This window comes from Agelaius tricolor, unplaced genomic scaffold (genome assembly GCF_023055355.1).
Source record: "Agelaius tricolor isolate 1412-34295 unplaced genomic scaffold, bAgeTri1.0.p SCAF_20, whole genome shotgun sequence".
Taxonomy (NCBI): Eukaryota; Metazoa; Chordata; class Aves; order Passeriformes; family Icteridae; genus Agelaius; species Agelaius tricolor.
The window spans coordinates 14059790-14084442 of NW_027269280.1; the positions used below are offsets into that span (position 1 = coordinate 14059790).

General features: G+C 44.0%; 1 protein-coding gene across 5 annotated transcripts in view; it reads left to right on the top strand.

Moving 5' to 3' along the window:
* Positions 1-24653, top strand: part of MORC2 (MORC family CW-type zinc finger 2) — a 48072-nt gene that overhangs the window by 10397 nt on the left and 13022 nt on the right. For 3 of the 5 annotated variants that reach the window (XR_011682061.1, XM_071445847.1, XM_071445849.1), the window contains 11 exons: positions 6992-7082; positions 8566-8674; positions 9859-10018; positions 10100-10211; positions 11452-11577; positions 15784-15863; positions 19508-19590; positions 20437-20522; positions 23439-23579; positions 24009-24163; positions 24291-24419. Coding sequence is in view for 4 of the 5 variants with exons in the window: in XM_071445847.1 (XP_071301948.1) it covers positions 6992-7082; positions 8566-8674; positions 9859-10018; positions 10100-10211; positions 11452-11577; positions 15784-15863; positions 19508-19590; positions 20437-20522; positions 23439-23579; positions 24009-24163; positions 24291-24419 (1272 nt within the window). In the remaining variant the exon portion in view is untranslated. Of the gene's footprint in view, positions 1-6991; positions 7087-8565; positions 8675-9858; positions 10019-10099; positions 10212-11451; positions 11578-15783; positions 15864-19507; positions 19591-20436; positions 20523-23438; positions 23580-24008; positions 24164-24290; positions 24420-24653 lie in introns of those variants that run through there. The other 2 variants (XM_071445848.1, XM_071445850.1) reach the window with 2 other exon arrangements.

Below are 24653 nucleotides of genomic sequence, written 5' to 3' on the forward strand. Positions count from 1 at the left end.
TTCAAGGCCCATTCTAATCCAAACCATTCTGGGATTTTATGATACTGTCTGGAATCCCTTGGGTCAGTTGGGATCAGCCATCCCAGACTTGTCCCCTCCCAAGTCCTTGTGCAACCCAGCCTGCTTGCTGGTGGTGCAGTTTGAGAAGCAGAAAGGACCTTGATGCTGTGTAAGCTGTGTTCAGCACTAATGAAAACCATGTATTACCAACACTTCTCTAAAATACAGCCCCATGCAAGTTAGCATGGAGAGATTGAACTCTATCCCAGCCCAAACACATATAGATACAAAGCATTTCATTCAATTTAATTTGTGCTCTGATACACAGATTTGTGACTTCCATAAAGGAATTTGGTTTGAACTCTAGGTACCTTCTGTATATTCTTTGGAATATGATTAAGGATGCTAAACGTGTCACCCAAGAGTACTTTTCTGCCATCAGTTTAGCTGAAGGAAACACTAAAGCCCCATCCATAAAAAAAAATCTGAGGTTGAAGTGTGGCCTTCTGATAGTTCTTAGGATCAGGGAGAGGAAAATAGGACCTTCTCTGCCTGTGTGTTTCTCTGGAAGGTGCCAGATGTCTGTTCTAATGCCACAGAATTTTATGGCAGCTTTTATACAATTATTGCTTCTGTAGTGCTGGTTTTGTGACAAAATGGGATTTAAATAATGGCTATTGTCTTGGTTTAAGACAATTTAAGGGGGATGCTCTGAAATGAGTTATATCCCCTTAGTTTTAACCAATCCCTTCCCACAGGAATTAAATGTGTAAAAATAAGTGGAAAAATAACAGTTTACTAACAAGCAAAACAGCAACAGGCACAAACTAACAGTAAATAATCGCTAGATACAAAATTGCTAAATGTCATGGACTCCCTGGGAGCCAAGAGAAACTCAAAATGGCAGTGACACCTTTCCCCGAGGTGACGCTTGCCGTGGGCAATTGTGTGTGGGGAGACAAAGGGAGGGCAGCCCTCCCTCTTACCTCTCTGGTGGCAGCAGCTCCATCGATGTTTGCGACTGACATGCTCTGGCTGCTGGTACTTGGTCAAGGACTAGAACCTCTGGAAGGACTTCACCTTCATCTTGGCGGAGGATGGCAGGGCAGCCAGCTAAAGTGGCTCAGACTCTGTGACTCCTTGTGTCAGCTGGCTGCTGCTGGCAGCTGCAGCAGCTGCAGGGACTGGGGCCTTTTCACTCATCCTAGCACCTTGCTACAGCTGCAGACAGATGTTGCAAAATTCAGTCTGAAACAGTTTTTGATTATGACATGCACGGTCCCATTTTGTAGCAACAGTTGCTACTGTTGTGAGCACAGAAAACCTACCTGAAACAACCCCCTCTGGAGGTCAGAGAGGAACAGAGGAAAAAAAACCCCAAAGCAGAGCCTCTGCCTTGAGCAAAAGCTATGAGGGGAGAGACGAAGGTCTGCCCAAATGCCTTGACTTGAAAGAGCTTGACACTCGCCTGCTCCCATCCCTATGGTTCTGATTCTGGCCACACCACTGGGTCTTAAAGTGACTTTCAATTTTGAGCACAGATGGATATGAAATACAATAATATTTGGGTTACTTAGGACAGCTATTAATTGGCTTCTTTTTGACTAATCTTTCAGCTGAATGTTGAAGAATTTTTTCCTGATGGCCTGAAATGCTTAGTGAAGAAGATGGGCAGATACTGTGCCTTGCAGGGATGTTTCACAGTGCTATGCATTGTGTATAGAAAATACCATGTAATTCAGGTCCTTTGACTGTCTTGATTCTGGACCAAGGGCAGCCAGGTGGAAGCTCTGTGTGCTGCACCATTTGCCTGTCAGCATGGACAGAAGCAGCTAAGGAGAGTCTTTCATTCAAACTCACTGCATGGAACCAGGGGCTCTCTGGTTCCATCCCTAGCTGTAGGGATATGAGCTTTAATTTCTCATAATGCAGGGTTTACCAGTTTTAAAGATATCCTGAAGATCTCCTATCTGACTTTAAAAGATGTCAGCAGAAAACTTTTTATTGGACTTTTCTCCCTCAATACAGACTTTGCTTCAACAGAAATCATGGATCTTGGGAGTGTTTTATTTTTGTGCATGATAACTTCAATTAAAATTATTTTTTTTGTACATAAAGCTGACATGTTAAAAAGAATACTTCCATGACTTGCTATAGTGCTGTTGTAGCCCATGCTAGCATGGGATCTTCCCAAGTCAACTGAAAGGATGGCTTGGAAGACTGGATGGGGCACCATCTGGGGATGATGAGTGAGTAAACCCAGTTGCGTCTGGGCACTTCTAAATGGAGGGAAGAGCTGAAGGGCTCAAGTTAACTGTTCCAGTAACAGTTTGTGTTACTCTGTCTTGTTGCTGTTCTCTTTGGTCTTGTTCTCTCTTGGGCAATTCTAGATTTGTCTGGCAGGCTCTGAAAATGGAGGGGTATAGTGAGGCAGTTGGTCAGATTTGAGTGCTCTGTCTGATGGCTTCTGATTAGCAAGCCAAATGACAACTCCTCTTTTCTAAAAATTAGGGATGTTTGTCAAGTGATTCCTGCTGCAGTTGCATTCAGTACTCACTGCATTGGCTCTCTTAATGATCACTCTGGGTTGTGTGGTCTCAAGATCAAAAAACATTTGTACTCAAGCTGGAAACATCTCACATTGTAGTCATGAGTTATCATAAGGTCCAAAGATTCATTGATGTTACAGGACAGCTCTTTTCAAAGGAACCATCATGTCCTGCAGAGGGGTATCAAAATTATAGAATCTTCTGAGTTGGAAGGGTGGGATTTTGGGGTGTCCTGTGCCTAAGAGCGTTGTCCAAATGCTCCTGGGGCTCTGTCAGGCTTGAGACCATGACCACTGCCCTGAGGAGTGTGTTCCAGTGCCTGATCACCCTTTTGGTGAAGAACCTTTTTCTAATTTCCAATATTAATAAATATATTATTATCCAGTAAGTACCCTCTGCCCCCAACACAGAATAATAGTACTGGTCCAAAACTTTGGCTCTTTTGTAAGGAACTACATAGGAGTCCATAGAAAACCAAACAATAGATTTCATGCAGCACATCACATTTCTCATACTATCAGTGAAATCACTACTTAGGCTTGAAATTTTATCTAATGCCTGGCTCTGAAAGTGCTGCATGAATTTAAAGAATCAAAATACAGGTTGAATGATTCAATGAATCAACTTGTAGGTTGAGAAAGTATAACAACCAGTTTAGGAAGTGACTAGTTTTATTCTTAAGCAATTGAAGAAAATAAGTCTCTAACTGGCATTTTCATCACAGAAGTGCTCAGGTTGGAAAGTACCTCAAAGATAATTTGTTCCAGCCTTTCATGGGCAAGGGAATAGATGATTTAGCACCCTGTCTCTCCAGTGATGGGGGACTCCACCACACACCTGGGGAGGTTGTTCTTGTGATTGATTAAATGACTGACTGATCTCAAAAAGAATTTCGTACTTATTTTAAGAAGAAACCTCTCCCAATGCAACATGTATCTCTTGCCTCTTTTTCATGTGGCTCCTAGGGAAGGGTAGCCTTTGTAGCTTTCAAGTACTGTAGTATTATGATGAGATTCCCCCTGGGCCCTCTCATCTCAAGGAAGGAGGCCTAGTTCTTCTCATAGGGCAGTTTCTGCAGCCCTTTGATCATCTCCTTTGCACCCTGTTCAGGCTGTCTGCATCTTTCCTGAATTGAGGAGACAGAACTGGGCACAGAACAACAGGTGGGGCCTGACAAACACAAAGCTAAGTGGACTAATCACATTTCCATCTCTTTGGCAATATCCCCGTGGATACAGTCCAGGATCCTTTTTGCCTCAATTGCTGTTGTGAGACACTGCTGGGTCATACTCAGCTTGTTGTCCACCAGGACCCTTCCAGCAAGGCTGTTCCTCCCAACCTGCAGGTTCCAGTCTGTGCTGGGCTCTTAGGTTATTTAATCCCGGGTGCAGGACTTCACAGTTCCCTTGAACCTCAGACACAATCTTGCTTGCCCACTATTTCAGCCAGTCGAGGTGTTTACCCCCATCAATGAAGCTGGTGAGAATTCAAAAGCACCCCACTGTCCATATCCTGTATGGAGATGTTGAGCAATATGGGGCACAGCGTCAGTCCCTGGGGTGGTCTCTGCTTGTGACAGTCTGTCAGCTGGAGTGAAAACCATTGATGATCACTTCTGAGCATGACCCATGAGCTAGTTCCCTACTTGTTTTGTATACCACTTGCCTGGTCTGTGTCTCCCCAGTTTGTCCAGGAACAGGCTATGTTGAACTGTGTCCAACACTTTGTTGAAGTCCAGCCAAACAACACCCACTACTGTCTCCATATGGACAGGAAGTGCTGCCTTGTAGAAGGTGACCAAATCAGTCAGGTGTTACTTGCCTTTGTAAATCTCTGCAGACTTAGCCCGGTTACCTGCCTTGTCTGGCTTCTAATACTTTTTAAGAGGGCTTGTTCTGTTGCTTTTTGGGAGATTGAAGCAAATATATCAAGTCTTGCTTTTTTTCAACTGTGTTTTTGAAGTTTGGAAGCTCAAAGCAGCTTTTGTTTTAATGGAAGCAGTTAATTAAGTAGTAGTGTTTTGGTTGCATTATTAGTATTTTAGTATATAGTATTTCCTATTTAGTATTTTAGTAGTTGCTTTATTTTTATTTAAAAAATACTGTTTATCCAAGGCTCACAATGGTGAGGAACTGGAACTCCAACTCCTACTTTAGAGTGTGTACACACTTGTGTGCGTAGACAGTGACCCTTGGGGGCCACTTTCAGGGGAGCAGTCTACACAATTCTCAGGAGAAAATGTCTCTTTAACCTTGTTTAAGGTTACATCTTTAACCTAAACATTGATGTTTCCTATAAAGTTAACAGATTTTTCAAACAAATTACAGGAACATATATCAAAGCGATTTGTCAGTCACTGTCTGTTTCCAGTCATTGCCCCATGTGGGGTTGGTGTCCTGTGTTTGTTACAGTCACAAAGGACCTCACAGCTTTTCCCTTGTTCCCCTATCCTCAGGAAAGTTCAACTTGACTTTAGGCTAATTTCCCCCAGGTCATGAATTAAATCCTGCCATCTTGACGATCTCGAGTGAATTTCTTCAGCTTGTTTTTTCTCTTCTTTGTTTTGCATAGATCTCCCTTCTCTATTTTTCTTGCTGGGGAGTTGGGCTTTTTGAAATCCAGTAACTCTGAGGCACAACAAAACAAAAATAGTGTGACAAAAATAGCTTTAAGTAGAAACACCCTCCAGAGCCTATAAAGAGCTGGGGAAAAAAAAAATTGTGTCTTGATTCTTGGGAGGATATAAATATTAAATCTCTCCTAAAGACAGCTTGGAGAGAGGTGCTAGCTCACATTCCCCTCTGCTCAGTATCACCTTCATCCCTCTGACCTTAAAGAGGAGTCATAATAGGGTGGTTTCAGACATCCAACATTGAGTGGTAAACCATCTGGTCACCTTTCCTGAGAGGGGAAGTGCTTTGGATAATTACTCTTTACCCTCTTTAGGCTTTCTAAAAGTTTCTTAAAAATAGTTACTGAAAAATGTTTGTGGAGCAAAAAGATTCCAATAGTCCTTCTCTTTTTAATATCCTGTCTCTACTTTCCTTACCAGGCTTTAAAAATAACACAGTAACAGTAGTTAGAGTAATAATAATTGGATGATAATGGTGATGATCATCATCATCACCACCATCCTTAGCCAGATCTCAAATACAAGACATTCGAGTGTTTTCTTTGTTTGGCTAGAAAATATTACAGTAGGCTGAAGAGAAGGTAGAGGTACCCTTATCCAGTCCAAAGCTGTTTCTGGAATAGCTGTGGAGTTCCATTGAGAACAACTGCAGTTTAGGCAGCAAGGTGTTTGCACAGTTGTTCTCCTGTATTTGTATCTTTAAGTTTCAACTGAAAATGGTGTTCTGACACCAGCTCAGCGATGTCATGTCAGACCAATGGTGTTAGTACTGAATATTTTAATGTAAAACCGGTCAATGCTGATAGGCCTGTGTGTCTCCTGCATGCTGAAATCTAGCTTGTCCATGGGCTCAGCCTCCCCATAGTTGCCTGGTGGGGTGAGTGATGTCTTGTGCTCCCTTATAGCTTGTGTGTATGCATTTGTTTTTAGCCCTCACAGTAAGGCACTTTGTGTTCCTTGTCTCTGGAATTAAACTTTATTTCTCCCAGTAAACTCTGGTGAAATTATTATTATCTCTTGGGGGAAGGGAAAGGAATTTGTCCTAGGGATGACTTTTAACAAAAGTCTTTATCTCTTGAACAATAGAAAGGCTGGAACTAAAAATGACAGACCCTCTGAGCTGTAAAGCCATTGTGTCCTTTCATTTTGTCCTGTGCTAATGAAATCCTATGCTAATTGCTGTAGGACCTGCTTGTGTTGACTTTCTCCCCAGCTGTCCTGCTGCCAGGGGTCCAGCAATCTGCTGCCAAAGTTAGCTTGTGTCCTACTAGTGCTTTAATTAACCAGACTGTTAAGTTCAGCACTGTGAAGAAATAGCAGTGTTTATTCTGGATTTCTGACCTTTTTAATAGTCCTGACATGTGCTCTAGTGCCAGTGCTCTCAAGTGTGTGGTGTCAGTGGGACCTGGGATACAACAGACCCACTGCATCCTAGGGTCTTAATTTATAAGAATTGACAACTGTGATGGACACAATAGATTATTTTTGTGGATTTTTCTTTTTTTTCAAAAAGAAATGTCTTCATGCAGTTCAGATGGGACAGTGAACTAGACTGAAACCTAAAACTCTTTCTGTCAGCATCATGGCACCTGTACAGATCTTCTGGTAACATCAGTGCCCTCAAGCAGTATGTGTCTCACAGGGCTCTGTGGTACAGCTCCAGGATGCAGCTTCACCTTGGGCTTCTGGCCTCTTTTCTGGCCTATTTCCAGTGGTGAAGAAGTTAACTCCCTTCTTTATCTAAAAGATGTGTCTGTGTGTGTCTGTACACTGAAATAAGCCTTTTCTGTTCCCCTGTTTCTTGTTGCAGATGAAGCTGCCAGTGTTATCCAGTTTGGTAAATCAGCCAAGCGATCACCTGAGTCCACTCAAATCGGGCAGTATGGAAACGGCTTGAAATCGTAGGTACAACAAGAGCCAGCCTCCTGAGGTTGGGGAGGTCATAGTCCAGATGATCAATGTACTTTTTGCTCAGAGGTGTATAGCTTTCTTCACAGAAAAAAACCCCAAAAAACAGATGAACTCTAAGATCCCCTGCTTTGGTAGACAGGAGCTCTCTCAACATCTGCTGTAGTTCTCCAGTGGCCAAGAAGGCTCTGTACAACTGACAGCAGTGATTTGGGACTATGTTTGCACAAGGCAGAGGGTACAGGTAAGAGCTGGGGGAAAATAACAGAAGAGCTGGAAACAAAATGGTCATCTCCCTGTTACAGTCAGGCAGCAAAATAGTGCTTCAGCCTCCCAACAGGAAAGTTATCTGGTGCAAGGCAGGTGGACTTAAACCATTTCTTTTTGTTCTCAAACCGAACAAATGCAGGGAGAAGGGGAATGATGGAAGCAATGAAAGGAGGGGTAGGATTAAGTGCAGAGGAGCACAACACCGGTTGGAGTGGATTTGCTAGGAAAGAGGAAGAAGTTTGCTGTGTCTTTGGAAAAGTTACAGGTCTTTGTGACTTACTCCGGCTGTTCTGCTTTGTGCTCACCCATGTACCTTGATTATATGCATCCTATTGGGAAATCAGTGGGACTCAGTAACCTGGGGGGAAAAATTAGGGGATGTTGAGACACTGTCAGTTCAGCTACAGTGCAGGACAGATCCCAGATCCTGACTGTATGCTTCCAGGAGAGATCTCTGTCCTTTCTTAACCTTGAGCAAGAGGTGTACTTTATTGCATCAGAAAAATGCTGCCTGAAGCCCCAGCATATGCGAAAGGTAGGTTGTGGAATTGCTGTGGTATGGACTTAAGGCAGTCTGAAGAGAAATGCGCTGACTTAACACCAATACTTCTTTCGATGCAATGTTCATTGTTACCTGTTAAGGTGTTTTGGATGAGCTTGGTAACAGGATAACTTAGGAGAGTGAGGAGAAGGAAGGGACTGTCCCTTTTTGTGACAACAAGCTGCTAAGCTGCCTTAGCTGAAGTGTCAGTAAGGCTTTAGTTAGGTTAGGAAACGAATTTTCTGTCTCCAGACTGCTGCACTTGATTCTGGATACAGTGAAATGAGGAATGTGCTTGCTTTCTCACTGATATTTCTGCTCAGAGATTTGAAGGTTATTGTCACATCACACCTCAGTTGTCTTTTAAATTTTTTTAAATTTCTGTTTAAACTTTCTACACAGCATGAGTCTGCAATGCTGTGCACCTTTTAATTGTGACTGGTGTTAAATGTTTTGAAACATTGTAAAAATGCCCAGATTGATATGCCTTCTGAAAGAAATGAGGTGTTTAGAGAGAAATGATAGTTGCTGTTTCAGCCTTTCTGCCTAATCTGGTTTTGGCATCTCATAACTGAACATAATGGGAAGAAAGCTCAGTAATGTGGCCTGCATTCTGAACAGTGTGGTGCATCAGGTGTAACACACAGTCTGACCTCTGCCTACAGGGGTTCCATGCGGATTGGGAAGGATTTTATCCTGTTCACAAAGAAAGATAACACCATGACTTGCCTCCTCTTATCACGGACGTTCCATGAGGAAGAAGGCATCGACGAGGTTTGCATGTGCTTCTTGTAATGAACTAATATAGTGAATGCTGCCTCATCTGAACTTGCCTAGCTCTTACAGAAGAGTCTGTCTCAGGGCTGTTTGTGACTCTGGTGGGATCAGGGTATGGTTTTCTTTTAGCATTGTGCTGTAGGGCTTCTGCAAAGTCAACACATTTTTTTCCTTTTGGTTTTAATTCTAATTCAGAAGTCTCTAGAGTAGAGCAAGTTTGAAGGGCTTATTTCAGTCACTTAAAGGCGTGCTTATGCTAAGTTCAGGACATGCCCAGACATCTTGCATTTTTCTTTTCTCACAAAATTTGAGCTTGAGATGTATTTAATTTTACTGTGCTGATATGATTTTGTGTAGAGAACTAAAGATGTTTGAAGTTGCTACCCATGGGTCATTAACTGCAGGTGTGTCTTCTTACAGATATTTTTGATTTTTAATAAAAAAGTCAGTATAGTTCTACCTATGAAAAACTTGTATATTTTAATAGATAACTCAGGCATTGTTCCAGGCAAGGTTGATAATTTAAATTTGCACTGGGCTGGTATCTCAGAAAGCATCTTCTGGTATGAGGGAGGGATTGAAGGGTGAAACTGGGGAGGGTCAGTGCATGCTGGTAGCCAGCCCATGACTGAAGCAGGTTGGGAAGAGTAAAGTAAGTCTAATTCCCACAGCAGCTCTGGCTACTTTTTTGGCTTGACCACAGTTCTGGGATGGGATTTGTGTCCTTGATGTGCAGCTGCAGTTTATAATTCTGTCTGTATTTTTACTCTACATGGCAGAAACCACCTTGCTAGCATCCTTTAAAAAATCAAAGACTGAGGTCCGGATAAATATGAGTGAAGGATATCGAGGAATTAAGCCAGAATGGTTTTTTTTTAGTATTATGAAAGTTGCTACATGAGAAGGGGGAAAAAAAGCCATTGCGTGTGTGAGTAGCCAGTACCATACATGTAACTTGGAATGGTTCACTCTGAGACTGGTATGTTGAGAAGGCTACTCAGAGGCTGGCAAAGAGGGTCTGTGAGTATTTGACAGACATGCAAACTACTGAAGAGCTGGAAAGGCCTCTCCTGATGACTTAGGGGGCTGTCAGGAGGGGTAAGTCACTGGACCATGACCTGCAGGAGGGGCTGACTGGAGTGGGAGAGCCTGAGTCACTCTCAATACAATGGGATTTGCAGGTCATCGTTCCCCTACCCACCTGGAACGCACGGAGCCGTGAGCCCCTGACGGACAACATGGAGAAATTTGCTATTGAGACGGAGCTCATTTACAAGTATTCCCCTTTCAAATCAGAATGGGAAGTGATGGACCAGTTCAATAAGATACGTGGTGAGAAAGGTACATGTGGATGGTGCAGGTCACAAGTGAGATATTTGGGGTTTGGTTGGGATTCACCTGGTTGACTTGTTACTTTCTCAGGCACTCTGGTGATCATCTTTAACCTGAAACTAATGGATAATGGAGAGCCAGAGCTGGATGTGACTTCTGACCCTCACGATATTCAGATGGCAGAAACACCCCCAGAGGGAACGTAAGTGTGACTGGTGTAACAGGCCTTGATCAAATTTGGTGTAGGGTTTTATACTGGCTATATACTGTGTACATGGATTTTTTTTAAGATTCTCATTTTGTAGTGAATTAGGGAATTTAGAAGATCTGTAGTTTGTTCTTAAGCTGTTTGGGGTACATGTGTGTCAGCCCATGGGTGTTGTGGCTGTGTTTGGGATGAATGCCTGCAGTGGCTGATCTCAGCTTAGCCAAAGCAGAAAACTCAGTGTCCTTTAGACACCATAAAAAAAGGAGCTCTAAGCTTTATGTTTAATTTTATACACCTATCAAAGATGTTTTCATCAGAATGAGAGCTTGTTGTGAGGCAGTGCTGCTCCCAAATTGCTGTTCAGTTTTGTGGCAAAACATGAGGTGCTGCACAGGTCAGCCTCTGGGGGTGGATAGTATGGAAGGCAGGTGGGGTGTATCATCACATCTGTCAGGGACCACTTCTTCCTGTAGAGGGGCAAGAAGGATGTGCTCAAAGGGCAGCTGGAAGAGCACAGGCCCCTATTTAGAGAGAGCTGAGTGTTTGCTGAGTTGATCACCTGTAGCCTGAAAACAAAAAACTGAGCTGAAATGAGCCAAATGCTTGGTTAAGTCCCAGAGCTCCATGAGCACACCTAGCAAGCTTTACGTTTTTGATGAGATTACGTGCTTCTCCTCTGCAGTGCTTAAATTTTCCATAGGAAGTTTCAGACCCTGTAAAGCAGCTCTGTCTATGTATTAGAGTGATGTTACTGAGCAAATTCCTTGGGGCCCTCCGAGGGTTCTCAGCATCTTTAATATGCCTGTTTGTAAGGCAGGTGTGATTGCCACTGATCACTGCCTCTTCTTTCTGATATTGTGGTACCATGTGTGTCAGTGAGTAGTGCAGGTTCTGAGGCAGCGTACCTGACTCACTGAAGGGTGGAAATGCTCTGAGTAGGTGGGCACACTTTTAGTGTTAAATAGGCCAGTTGATAGCTTTGGCCATTATTATCCAGATGTATTCAAACTTCCTCTTCAGGTTGCAGTAACACGAGTATCAGTTTCTTGTAGCAGTAGTTATGATGTACAGCTCAACAAAGAGTCTGGAGAAGACATAGGTCAAAAAAATTTGAAGAAAAGCTTTACTTAATGTAGTTTCATGGTAATTAAAACAGAAAGACCTTTTCTTTCACCTATCTGTTTTGCTAAGGGTATCTCTTGGGCATATTCTGAAGTAGATGTCTCTCTTGCAGCAAGCCGGAGCGACGCTCCTTCCGTGCCTATGCTGCTGTGCTTTATATTGATCCCAGGATGAGGATCTTCATCAATGGACACAAAGTACAAACCAAACGACTCTCATGCTGCCTCTACAAGCCAAGGTAAGTGTTGGATCCAGGATCTGTGGGTCTGTGGGACCATTTGGAATTAGAGAAAAGGTGTAGTGTTTTGCTCTCCAGGTGTATAATTCCATTCCTAACCCTAATAGCACAGAATCAGACCATAATAGAATGGCATGTGGTGTTGACATCGTGGGAAGAGAGATACATCGTGGAAAATCGAATGCCTTTGAAAGTTGCATGAGTCATTGGTGCAATTTGGCTCCCTTTCAGAACAAACAAAGAAATTAAGATCCTGGTTGTATGAAATACCATATTAATACGAAACTGTTGGGTAACTATGTTGTTGTTGTTGAGCAGAAGGAAATACATATGGTGGGTGTTAGGATTATTTCCAAAAAGAAACTAGACCGAGTGCTTTGAAACAGTTGCTTTTATATGTAGCTAATCCAGGTTTAAATAGAGATTGAGAAAAAGCTTTCCCTATATTCCTTTTAGATTTCCTTAAACAAAAAATGTGACCGTGAGCTGGGGTGTGCTGTCATTGGCTGAAGGGAGACTGGAAAAGGTTACTGGGATGGGAGGGGAAAGGGAAACCTGTATTTCAGTCTACTTGAGGTGGACTCTCTCTGGGAGCACACAGTCTGCATTCTAGATACCCTGGCATAATTTATTTGAATCAAATAGTAGTAATTTTGTAGAGTATTTGTGGATTTTTTAGTATAGCATTTTGGGCTCACTCAGCCTACTAGGCACTGTTAGCAGCCACAGGCCAGTGTCACACCACTGACAGTGCCTGAAGAGCCTGGCTGGTTTTTAACTTAGGCTTCCTCAGCTCCTTACATGAGACTCTGTGAAATGGCATCAGAAACCTGACCAAAATAAAAGAATGTTACACACCCTCTGCTCCTCATGCTGGCCAGGCCAGTTGTTTCCCTGCGGAAGGCAGGGAACTTGCCAATGTAAATCCTGATTTACTGGATAGAGAATCTCTGGATTTCTGTATTTTTGACTGTGTTTTATCTACATGTGAGGGCCTTGTGCTGCTTCTGCTTGTGCTGTAGTTCATCAAAAGTACTAGGGAGAGAAACCGGGGGAGACCAGCTCTTGCGAGACTTCTGGACAGGATGCCATCATTGTGGGCGATGCTGTCAGCGTCATGACAATATTAGGTGTCCCAAGTCACCCCAGATGTTCATCTACCTCAGTGTCTTCTTTTTCAAGTGATCAGTAGTCTATTCTAAGAAGCCCCAAGCTGATGTGTGCTGGTGGCAGGTGTATCTTACAGATCTGCTTGTGCCACATCTGAGCAAACTCCTGTAGATCTGCTTATAGTGACAGGCCAGTACAAATTCCTGAACATTGTAAAGACATTTACATTTAAAATCCCCATTCCTGCAACAGAGCAGTAAAGACTGCAAGGCCTTCCTGCAGAGGACAGTGTAAATCTTCTCAGTCTTGTGGCAATCATTGTGGCTTTACTGGGCCTCTCTGGAGACTGTCCAGACTGCTCCCTTCTGGCTGGACTTCCCAATGCCAGCTTTGGGCTCTAGAAGCTGCATGGCCATCAGGACAAGCCATCAAAGCCTTTACTGTGGGTTCTGAGAGCCAGCACCGCTCTTGGGGTAGATGCCATGCTGTGCCCTGGGCAGGTTGAGGAAGCTGTCTTTTTCCTCAGGAGAGCTCAAATCTGCCTTTGGTGGCTCTTCCTAAAGGGAAAACCAGTAAATCAGTCCACTCTGAAAGTGGTTACTTTGCTTTTACTGCCATAGGTGTAGGGTTTTTTTTACATTTTTCTCCCTGAACCTGCTGAAAAGGGTCACTTATGCCCTCACTTTCCCTTTAGAGCTGAAGCCAGAGCTCACCATCCCCATTTATCTACTAGGCTTTGAGTGCTCCGCAGGGTAATACTGGATTAATCCCTTGTATTTGTGCCAGCATTGTTTTGTGTGTGAGTGCACAGGGAAGGGACCTCCATTATGGTGCTCCTTTGGGGCCAGCAAATGTAGCAGTGATGCTCAGCTCTTTAGCATGGGTGTGTTTCTGGCCCAGTAGCCTGGGCCAGGTAAATCCTGAACCTTCCTGGTCAAGCAAAGGGATGGGGAACAGACAGTGGAGGTGCTGCTGCCTTACAGCCTGAGTAGCTGGTGTGCTTGTCTGGGACATCTGAAGGGCTCTTTTCTTTCAGAGGGGCCTCCCTCCTGCTGTCAGTCAGGTTGCCTTTATCTCTGAAAGAAAAGCCTGTACAGTGGCTTGTCTGCAGGTTCCAGTGTTGGTGTTTGTGGACAATGAATAGAAATTCACTGTGGATTTGGGGTATGTAAGTGCCTTTACTGAAAAAAGGTTTTGCAGCCCTTGCACTGTTTTTCAGGAATAACAGCGCATCTCCTGAGCAGGACACTTGTTTTCTGTTTGTCACCACCCATGTTTCTATGGGAGAGGCTTCTCCTCACCTTTCTGGAGCTGAAAACATCCTGGTGGCAGGGGCTGGCTGGTTTTGTGTGGATCTTTCACCAGCCTTTGCACTTGTGTTGCCACATTCCCAGCTTCCCTGGGAGTGGCCTGTGTCTCCTGAAAGATTGCTTCCATCTCTTCCCCGGTACCTGTTGGAGCTTGTTTAGCAATATGGGCTATGCAGATAGAAATAGCCAGGCCACATGCAAGGCCTGTGCCTCCACAAGGACACTCCAAGGCAGTTGGAATGAGTGTCTTGAAGGTCGTGATGGTTCACAGCGCCATCATCTAGGACATCTGACAGTTGCTTACAGTGTTCCCTACAGCAAAGGAGTGCTGTCCCTATGGTCCCCCCAAGTGCTGCCCTGTCTGCTGGGCTGGGCATGGGGAGATAATTCAGCTTTGCTCTACTTCTCTGTCTTTTTATTTTCTCCTTAGAATTCAGGCAGGTGTGGGTGAAGTAATGTAGTTATGCCAACATGTTGAAAGCAGTCTGGTTTTCAGAGTGTACTATCTCCTGGCTCCAGATAGCTTTAATCAACCTTACATAGGTTAGAGATGATGCCACCAAAATCCTGACTCTGTAGCTCCTGACCTGATGAAATCACCAACTGTGATTTCTGGAAGTCTTAGCACCTGCCTCCTTTTTCCCCAGGGAGGAAATCCTTAAAAATAGCAGAAGATGTGTTTCTGGGAAAATGTATTTCGAGGAACTGTGCTTGTGGTATTAATTTTCTAGATTTGGGAGCAAGGGATTCCTGTTGGTGAGATTATGTCTGATGTCAGTACCACGTGTGCTCACCCACAGAAACAAACCTAAACAAAACTTTTCATAAGTACAAGGTTGTTTCTCATAAATCCTGACAGTTTATCTGCATTTGGGGGGAATTTTGTCTCTCATTAGGATCTAAGTGTGATTCCAGTCAGTTGGTCAGTCAAGTGTTACATCTCCGTGTGTTTTTGCCTCTCTGTAAAAACAGCATTTCTAGTGGCTTTTGCTTTAGCTAAATACTGGAAAATTTAATCCCATCCATTTGGGATGGGATTTTCCTCTGGGTATATCCAAACCCTCATGTCTTAAGGTGATCTGAGTTCCTGCAGGCTCTGCTTGTCCTAGGTGTCATCTTTCCTTGTGACGTGCTTGGATACATGTTCATGAGCTTCTGCCTCACAAACACCAGTCTTTCACTCTGCAGCAGTCAGTGAATTTGGATCTGTATTTGGCATGTTAGCATACAGGGAAGGTGAAACAAGCTGCTTCATCTCCAGCACAATTTACAAGGTTATGAGTCAGATACAAAACACAAAGAAGTGTCCTGAAACTTGAAGTTCTTACCAAATTGTTGTTCTACTTTGAGATAGCCCTGTGTGAGATGGACCTGTCAGACTGCACCTGTGGACAGCTGTTCACAGGAAAGGTTATTTAGCTGTAGTGGAAGCGTTTTGAGAAGCTTTCCATATATATTCACTCCTCCTCTTTACTTCCGAAGAAATTATTTCTCTAAGTCTTGAGATTTGCGACAAGAATATGGATATATTTCACCCCCACTGGTTAATGCAGAAGAAGAGAGGATATTGTGGTTGGAGCTACTACTAAAATATCTATGACTTAAAAAGATTTTGCTTAGCTTCATCCAAAAATGTCCGGTTCATGATATGTAAACCTCCTCCATTTATTGAATCTATTGGGAGGAGTAGAGTAGCATGTGGGGACCTTCTTCTCTCACGCAGTGATGAAATTTTGATTTGACCTTACTGCTGAGTTTGCTGATTACTAAATTTTGATCATCACAGGATGTACAAATACACTTCAAACCGTTTCAAGACCCGTGCAGAGCAAGAGGTGAAGAAAGCAGAGCACTTGGCAAGGATAGGTGAGTCGTCAGGGTATGCATTCATCTGTTGCTAAGGGGAGGACTAAACCCTTGAATGGTGTGACCTGGGGTTGGCTGCCTCTGGGATCACTGAAATTGCTCAGGAACTGAATTATTGCAGCAACTACAGATGACACAGACTTAGGTTCATGCAATGGAAGGAATGTACATTGTTTCCAGAGACCATTTCATCATCTGAGTAGCAGATGTACAGGATAACCCTTGGAGTCCCAGCAGTTTTCCCCCACTCCAGCAGAAGCCTGGCTGAGCCCTGTCATCCTACAGTTCTTCTCTCACCTTTAAGATATTATGAGCTTTTGGCTATGTTTTCATTCTGCACCTTTCCTGTTAAGGCAGCTAAAAAAGTAGATTTTTATTCTGTCACTTAATGTAAAGAGTCTGGGGTCTGGGTGTACAAGGGAGCCCTGGTTTGTTTGGTTTTAATCCTTCCTGGCATACCTTTTGCCCATCTAATCTTCCTTTCCTGTTAAGTCCTGTAATCCTCAGGGAAAACTCAGTTTGTCATAATTGATTATTCAGCATATAGAAATCACACAAGCATATAAATACAGCATTAAACTGTATTAGAACTGCATTAAATCTCCAGAAATATAACACAAAAAGCAGCATCCCTCCCTAACCCTTAATGCAAAAATACTATAGTGAAGGAGGAATCTTGGAAGTTGTGATTTATATGTGACCTGTATCTTCTGGTAGGTTTCATAAATCAACTACATAAATCACTTGGAAGCATGTGTCCTCTGTCCTGGTGTCAGAGCTGCTTTAGGCATGTCTGCACATGGCTGCAGGTCATATATACAAGGGATGGTGCCGCATTCAGCCTCTACAGCATCACAGAGGGCAGTGTGATTGTGACCCTGCCCTAAAGAAAAGCAGCAGAGTGAAATGGTGTGAATTGCCATGTTCCCTGTTCCTCCTTTAGGAAGTACAGCCTGGCAAGATAGACTTGGTAAGATGAAGCTTAAACAGATTTTATTGTGTGCCTCAATCCTCATAGGTGAATTCATTTTTACATTGAGTCCTATAGCCAGGGCATGTCTTGAGCACACACTCCCATTGCTTTTCAAGAAGATGCAAAGAGTAGGATTTAGAGAAGCTTCTTCCCTGAAGCAGTCTGTGAGGCTTTCGTGACACTTAAAAGTGGAGTTCAGTGTATGGCACTGAAAAATGGTGTCCATTGTTGTCCCAGTGCTGAGAACAGGTCCCATTGGCCCTAAAATATCACACATTTCCATCACCAAACCAGCCTGGTGCCTTTGGGTGTGCAGGGATCGCTGAACCTGCAGTGTGTCCAGGGGGCCAAGAAGGTGAGTGACATCCTGGCCTGTGCTAGAAATAGTGTGGCAAGTAGGACCAGGGAAGTGATTCTTCCCCCCTGCCTGGTACTCAGCACTGGTGAGGTCACACCTCAAGTACTGTATCCAGTTCTGGGCCCCTCATTTCAAGAAGGACATTGAGGTGTTTAAAGTAAGTCCAGAGAAGGGCAATGGAGCTGGTGAAGGGTCTGGAGTGCATGTCCTATGAGGAGAGCTGGGGTGGTTTAGCTTAGAGAGAAGGACGCTCAGGTAAAACTACCTGAAAAGGAGGCTGTAGCCAAGTGGGGGTAGGTCTCTGCTCCCAGGCAGGTAGTCACAGGATGAGAAGACATAGTCTGAAGGTGCACCAGGAGAGGTTTAAGTTGGACATTAGGATTAATTTCTTCACAGAAGGGATTGTTGTATATTGGAATGAACTGCCCAGGAAGGTGGTGGAGTCACCATCCCTGGAGATGTTTAAGGAAGGACTGAATGTGGCACTTAGTGCTGTGGTCCAGTTGACATGGTTGTGTTGGTCACAGGTTGGACTCCATGATCTCAGAGGTCTTTTCCAACCTAATTGATTCTGTGATTCTGTGAACTGGCCCAGTGCTTTTGGTGTGCAGGGATCACCAAACCAGCCCAGTGCTTCAGGGAGTGCAGGGATCACTGAATGGGCCTGGTTCCTCTAGGGGAAAGAGGGTGGTGAGCAAAGGGCGTAGGACACTGTGGTGAAAACTCCCAGCTGACCTTAGACTGTTACTTGAAGATTGGAGCACACATGGAGCCTCCAGGACTAAAACATGCTCGGAGTATTATCCTCTGGGGCCTAAATCTTTACTTGTAGGAAAATAGATTTTATCTGTAGCACCAAGCTTTTTTGTTCTCCTGCTGGTAGAAATTATTAATTTCTCATGGTCTCCAGTACTCCAGAGGGATCATCAGGAATGATTTGCAGTTTGCTCTTTTAAACCCAGGAGTACATTGTGACAAATGGTGGGTCTCAGCTGAGCAAACAGCAGTTCCAGAATGCCAGAGATACCTGCCTACAAGGAATGTGTTGGAATCAGTCAGATTGAGAGATTGCTGAGTCTCTGAAAATAGCTTATGAGCTTGTGGAATCAAAACAGGATAACCAAAAATAGCTGGATAGGGAAGATGTATGAGTAGCAGAGAGGGGGTGCAGGTATTGTTTGCCTTGGCGTGAGCTATGCCATCCCTCAGCATGCACCCTTTGTATTGCCAAATTACAGAATCACAGGAGGGGATCTTAAAGCTCATTTTGTCTAAAGTCTCCCTGAAGCCTTCTCCAGGCTGAACACTCCCAGCTCTCCCAGCTTGGCTCCAGAGCAGAGGTGCTGCAACCCTTGGAGCATCTCCATGGCCTCCTCTAGACGCTCTCCAGCAGCTCCAGGTTCTTCCTGTGCTGGGCCCCAGGGCTAGAGGCAGCTCTGCAAGTGGGGTCTCACCTGGACAGGGCACAGGGGCAGGATCTCCCCCTCCCCTGCTGCACATGCTGTGGGATCAGCCCAGGGCATGGAAAGTTTCTGGGGGCCAGAGCAAACAGCTGGGACAGGTCCAGCTCTCATCCACCGGCACCCCTAATTCTTTCTTACTCAGGACTGCTCTCAGTCCATTCTCCTTGCAGAAACTTAGGTTTATTGAATGAATCTTAAGTAATACCAGGGTGATATGTGCCTATCATCAGCATTCCTGTTTGTCTAGGAGAGAGGCAAAAAAGGGAGTTCCTTTTACATGGTAAGTTTCTTGCATGCAAGGATCACGTGCAGGGTAGGTTTTCCAAATGCTGGGTCCTATGTAACATGTAGCACGGATTTGTCGTTTTTCCAGGCAAAATTTAGCAATTATTAGAGATAAAAGCATTTCTGAGAGTAGTCCTTTCCCTTAATCTTTGCAAGAAAATTACTTCTTTGGAACTCCTTTTCAAGCCTGAACTTAGTCTTGGTTTTGTGAGAACCTTTCTCTGAATCACATTACCAAGCAGAGCAGGCAGGGCCACAGGCATTCTTAGAGACTTTCCAGTTCCTTGTTGTCTTCCTCACAGATCCTTCCTTCAAATGTGCTTTTGCACAGTTTATCCCTACTGTTGTGCCAGTGTTGACTGGGACCTCTGAGCATGTTTAAGATGCCATGTCAGTGGGACCCTCTCATGTAAGGTTTGATTTTTGTACATTTTTGTGTTTCCTTTGTACCCTTGTACACATCAGTGCAGCAAAGGCTCTCTGGAATTGCTCTCTTTGGGTGAATGCCTGATGGTGTCTGTCTGTACCAAATGGCTGACAGCATCCTTGTCCCTGTTTGTTTCAGCGGAAGAGAAGGCTCGCGAGGCGGAGAGCAAAGCCCGTGCCCTCGAGTTACGCCTTGGAGGGGATCTCACGCGGGAGTCTAGGGTGAGCCTTGTGCTTTTAGCAGCATGTTGTGTTTTGAGCACCAAGGGGTGTTCGGAGCACTGGTGGTGGAGCGATGCTGACTGGGCAGCACCCCATGGCAGCATGCTGTGTGCTGGTTAAGCAGGTGGTGGCTCCAGTCAGCAGTGAACTTCCAGCAACATTTAGCCATCTCCATGGCTTCATCACCACTGGATGTGTTTCACCATCTTCACATGATGTGCAGCCCAAGTGAGAAGTGTGTTGGCATTCCCCTGCCTACACACTCAATATATCCTGCGTGAGAAGGTGACCTCCTGACTCCAGGTGCTGTTTGCTGACAGCCTCTGTGGAAGTGGCCCGGGGAACAGAACTAGAGCTATGGGCTTTTTGGCTGTTCCCTGCTGCCTGTGCAGCTGTCTCCGCGGCATTTGGGCAGGGGCTTTTGGAGAGGGCCTCTTTGCTTCCTTCCAGTGGGACTGTGGCTTTGAGGGGCAAGGCTGAGCCCTGGCGCCAGGAGTTGGGAGGAGGGCTGGCAGGGGCACCAGAAGGTCAGCAAGCAGCACCAGTTTAAAATCATTGAGCTTCCTATTGGTATGTCATGGAAACAATAGTATCCAAGTGCCCTGGATGTGTCCTTGTGCTCCATTGCCACTGTTTTCAATTTCCTTAATCCTCTTTTTACATTTTCCTCCAAACAACCTAGCATAAGTTTGCCCTACTTCTGGAGTCACACTGGTTGTCACTGTCTACCAGTTGTGACTTATTTACACTTAAAACATTTCTCAGCTCTTCCTGAAAGAGCAGAAAATCATAAATGGAGTGAATTTTATGAATTTCCCAGCTTGAGCATGCAATGCCTGTTTGCAGGTGACATTGCGTCAGGTCCAGAACTCGGCCATCACCCTACGGCGGGAGGCTGACGTCAAGAAAAGGATTAAGGATGCAAAGCAGCGGTGAGTGCAGGGGCTTCGAAACTCTGGAGTACCTAGGCTGTTTGCTCCAGGTGCTCATATAGCTCTCCTGTTTTGCATGTATTTTCGGTTCAGCTCAAAGCTTAAATATCCATGGGCATCTTATATGCCTGGGCTGTTACACTGAGCTGGGGCACTATTCTGGTTACCTCTGGCATTCCCCTCTCACCTGCTGAAAGACATGGTGGGTCTCTGGATTGGGTTGTTGGCTGTAAATATTTAACTGGTTTTCACATCAGTTTTTTTCAGTCTTGCTTTTTCACTTGCAGATGAGATTCAGGCTGATGAACAAATGTTCACAAGTTACAATGAAACAGCTTTAGGAATTTTAGGCGTGCTTTCTAAAAAAAGCTGAGTTTTGGTGTAGTCGGTGCTGTGAAATCCCAAGGCATTCCTCTAGCTTAGCTCTGGTGGCACTTAACTTTGGTTTTTGATGTACTCACAGGAATATTTCACTCTTCATATACGTTTGTTTTGCATTTCTCAAATGAAGTGAAAAGTGAAAACCAGAAACAAATGCTCTTAAAACACATGCTGAGTTTGAGGAAGTTGGGGGTTTGGATACAGAACGTCTCCATTCCCTATGTGTATGCATGCCCATTTACATGGCTGCCTGGGTCAGAACTATCGCAGACTTGTTGCCAGAGGTAGATCTAGTGCATCTTAAGTGCTGAAAAGAAAGAAATAAATACAGCTTTAATTTAAAAGTGCTAGAGCTAGGATCTGAATGATACAGAAGCTTGTGAGAGAACCTGTTTCCTTCAGCTTCCACATACTTTTCCATCTACACCTTTGTTCTTTAATTCTTGGGTTTGGTGGCATTAGTGTGCAATGAAAAATTTGTGAATAGTCTTCTGCCCTTCCTGCCCATGGGCAAAATACTTCTTCCTGTTGCTAAGCTGACCAGCAAAAAGCCACTCTGGGCAGGTACATGGCTTTCCCTGTGTCCCTGCGTTCGTCGCTGGTGATCAGAAGCAGATCAGAGGATTATGCTTTTCTACAGCATTGTACTTCATTCAGAAAACCAAAAAAAAAATCCTGAAAGATGTGTATAATAGGCACATTAGCTTCTATACTAAGCAATCCCTGTTGTCTTTTGGAAAATTCTTGAGTTACAGAGGATGTCCTAGGACAGTTTTCTGCTGTTTCCCTGATGCTGGGTGCATCAATGAAAGAAGTGCTTTCAGGTTTCCAAAGGCTGTGTAAGATCAGGTTGGCTCTGAATCCAGACAGTAGGACAGGTACTAAATTTCTAGTAATTAAATCCCTGGCTTTTGACCCACCACTTCATTTTCCATGGTTTGGATGATAATTTTACTTCCTGTCCTCTCTGATAAAAATGAAATGTCCTTTTTGTTTTGTAGGTGAGTACATGCTATTTCTTGAAGTATAAGGCTCTACATTTTTTTCCAGAAGTTAGAAAAAGAAAATTAATCCCTGAGATGGGTGTTTTGCTGCACTTGCTCATGCTCTTGAATCGTGGTTTTCTACAACAGTGAGCTGAGACCAACAGGTCACATTCCAGCCCAGCAGCTGGCAGTGTTCAAAACCCCTCTTGGCAAAGGTTTAGATTTGAAATTACTGAAAGCTGCTATTTCAGGTGTCTTCCTAGTAATGTACTACAGTCACCAGTCTTAAATGAAGCTGTGTCACAGGGTACCATTGCATCTGTGTGAGAGATGATGGCCTTAAACAAAAAATGAATATGAATTTTATTTATTTTTGGTATTTATTTTGAAAAGTTTCACCATTAAGACAGACTCAGATCTCATATCTGCAGGTGATCATTGTGTAGGGTTCACGCGTGCGTGGTTCAAGTCTTCCTAATAGTTGATATTAGTAGACAGTCAACTGAACATTTTAAGGAATTCCACTATCTTCAGCTAACCATTTAAGCAGAAGTCAAATTCCTCATTGCGATAAGGTACATAACTGCAAAGGACTTGATGGGGGCTGGTGGGGAATATAAAGCAGGTCAAAATTGAGAGGGATGGGCAGGACCATGGTATAGGCTATGCCTTGCAGTAGTTACTGGTTTAGACCTCACATTTGAGGATGCCTTCATACTGAGGCTGAGTATCCTTCTTATGAAAAATCCTCAGCGTGGGTATCAGGGAAGCTGTGGAACCTGATTAATTTAGTATGTTGAAGAGCAGGACTTGTTTGTGAGACACAGGGATTTTGTTTGATTTATAGCACAAAGAGATCAAAATCTCAAGGCTTTTGGCCTTAATGGAGATAGAATTCCTGGTAACCAAAGATTCAGATTGGGAAATCCTTGTGGGCTCACAAACATATTCGAGGCCAACTTTTCTTGGAGTCATCTGCTGCATAGATAAGGGAGAAATCATGCAAATTGATATCCTGACATTCCAGAAAAAAAGAGCTCTGCTTGGGCTGTATGTTGTATCCTCCAGATTTTGAACTCAAGGAGCAGCCTTGTGAAATTTGGAATTAGGAGAACTTTCTAGAATCAGAATATCAAGACTGTAGTTTTGTATTGAAATCTGAATTTCCATGCTTTATCTAGAAAGGGATATACAGCTGGAAAATACAAACCAAAATAGCATGAGAAAGGACCAGTCTGGATGCAACAGCACTCTCATAAAATTAATTCACTGAATAAAAACATCTGAAGTAAAAACCAGAATCTGTTTTGAAGGAGAAAACATATTCAAACAAAAAATTCTCTGTCCAGCCTAAATTAGTATTTGTATTGCAAAGTTTTTGTATTTTGTTCATATTCAGTTGTAATGCTCTTTCAGCAAATGTTTTGTATTTTTCAGAAGTAGCAGTTGAATGCTCAAGGGTGTTGGCCTTCCATACCCTCTCTCTAACACCAGCAGATAGTATGTTTTATTTCCAGCATCCCTAGAGGCTCTGTTTTGTCCTCTACAGGGCACTGAAGGAGCCCAAGGAGCTGAATTTTATCTTTGGGGTGAACATTGAGCAGCGCGAGCTGGACGGCATGTTCATTTATAACTGCAGTCGGCTGATCAAGATGTATGAGAAGGTGGGCCCACAGCTGGAGGGTGGCATGTGAGTCCTGCAGATTTTTCTGCAATCTTTGCTTAAGCTTGGCACATTTTTCTGTATCTGACTTAGGCTGTGCAATAACCATGTTTTGCATTAATCATTCTTCATGAGCCTGAGGCCTGCTCATTTTGTCAGCCTTCAGTTTGCATTCTGACAAATAAATTATATTTAGTACTGCCTCATATTTTCCTGGTTTCTTGATAGAGAATTCTTGACACAAATTTTAAACATCCCTGCAGCAGTATGAGGAGCTTGGCATTTGGTGCTAATGAGTGCTGGTAGTACTAGTGCCTCATTCCAGAGACAGGCAAAATAGGTCTTGACAGCAAGTACAAATATTTGAGCCCGTCTTACATTTTGCGTGACAGTTCATGTTGCCAGCCTGTCGGTTTAATCTGTGTCCTTCTGTGTCACTCTGTGTCCCTCTTCCAGGGCATGCGGAGGAGTGGTAGGCGTGGTGGATGTGCCCTATTTGGTTCTGGAGCCAACCCATAATAAACAAGACTTTGCTGATGCCAAGGAGTATCGACACTTGCTGAAGGCCATGGGAGAGCATTTGGCTCAGTATTGGAAGGATGTTGCAATAGGTAGTGAAGCTTCACAATTACCAGAGTCTGGAAGGAGAAATTTGGGTGGCTGAAGGTCAGCCAAAAGTGCAGATGGTGATTTTGTGATAATGGCTCCATATTGAGCAGAATATGGTTTGTTTTCCAGCCCAGAGAGGTATCATCAAGTTCTGGGATGAATTTGGTTATTTATCAGCAAACTGGAACCAGCCTCCGTCTAGTGAACTGCGTTACAAGCGCAGGAGAGCCATGGAGATCCCCACCACAATTCAGTGCGGTGCGTCTGATCCAGCTGCTTCTCTCTGGGGAAGGGGGGAACACTCCTGGCTGCAGATGGGGACAGTTAAATGCATAGGAGATTTGGGATGGACTATCATCCCTTCCTAGGACCTGTCTCCTCTGCAGTTTGCCTTTGTCTGCACTGAGTGGTATTCTGTGACAGCCAGGCATAAAGCTCCTTTCCTGCACAGTTTGCTAGTTCACTAACTGATCTTCACAGCTGATCTTCTGA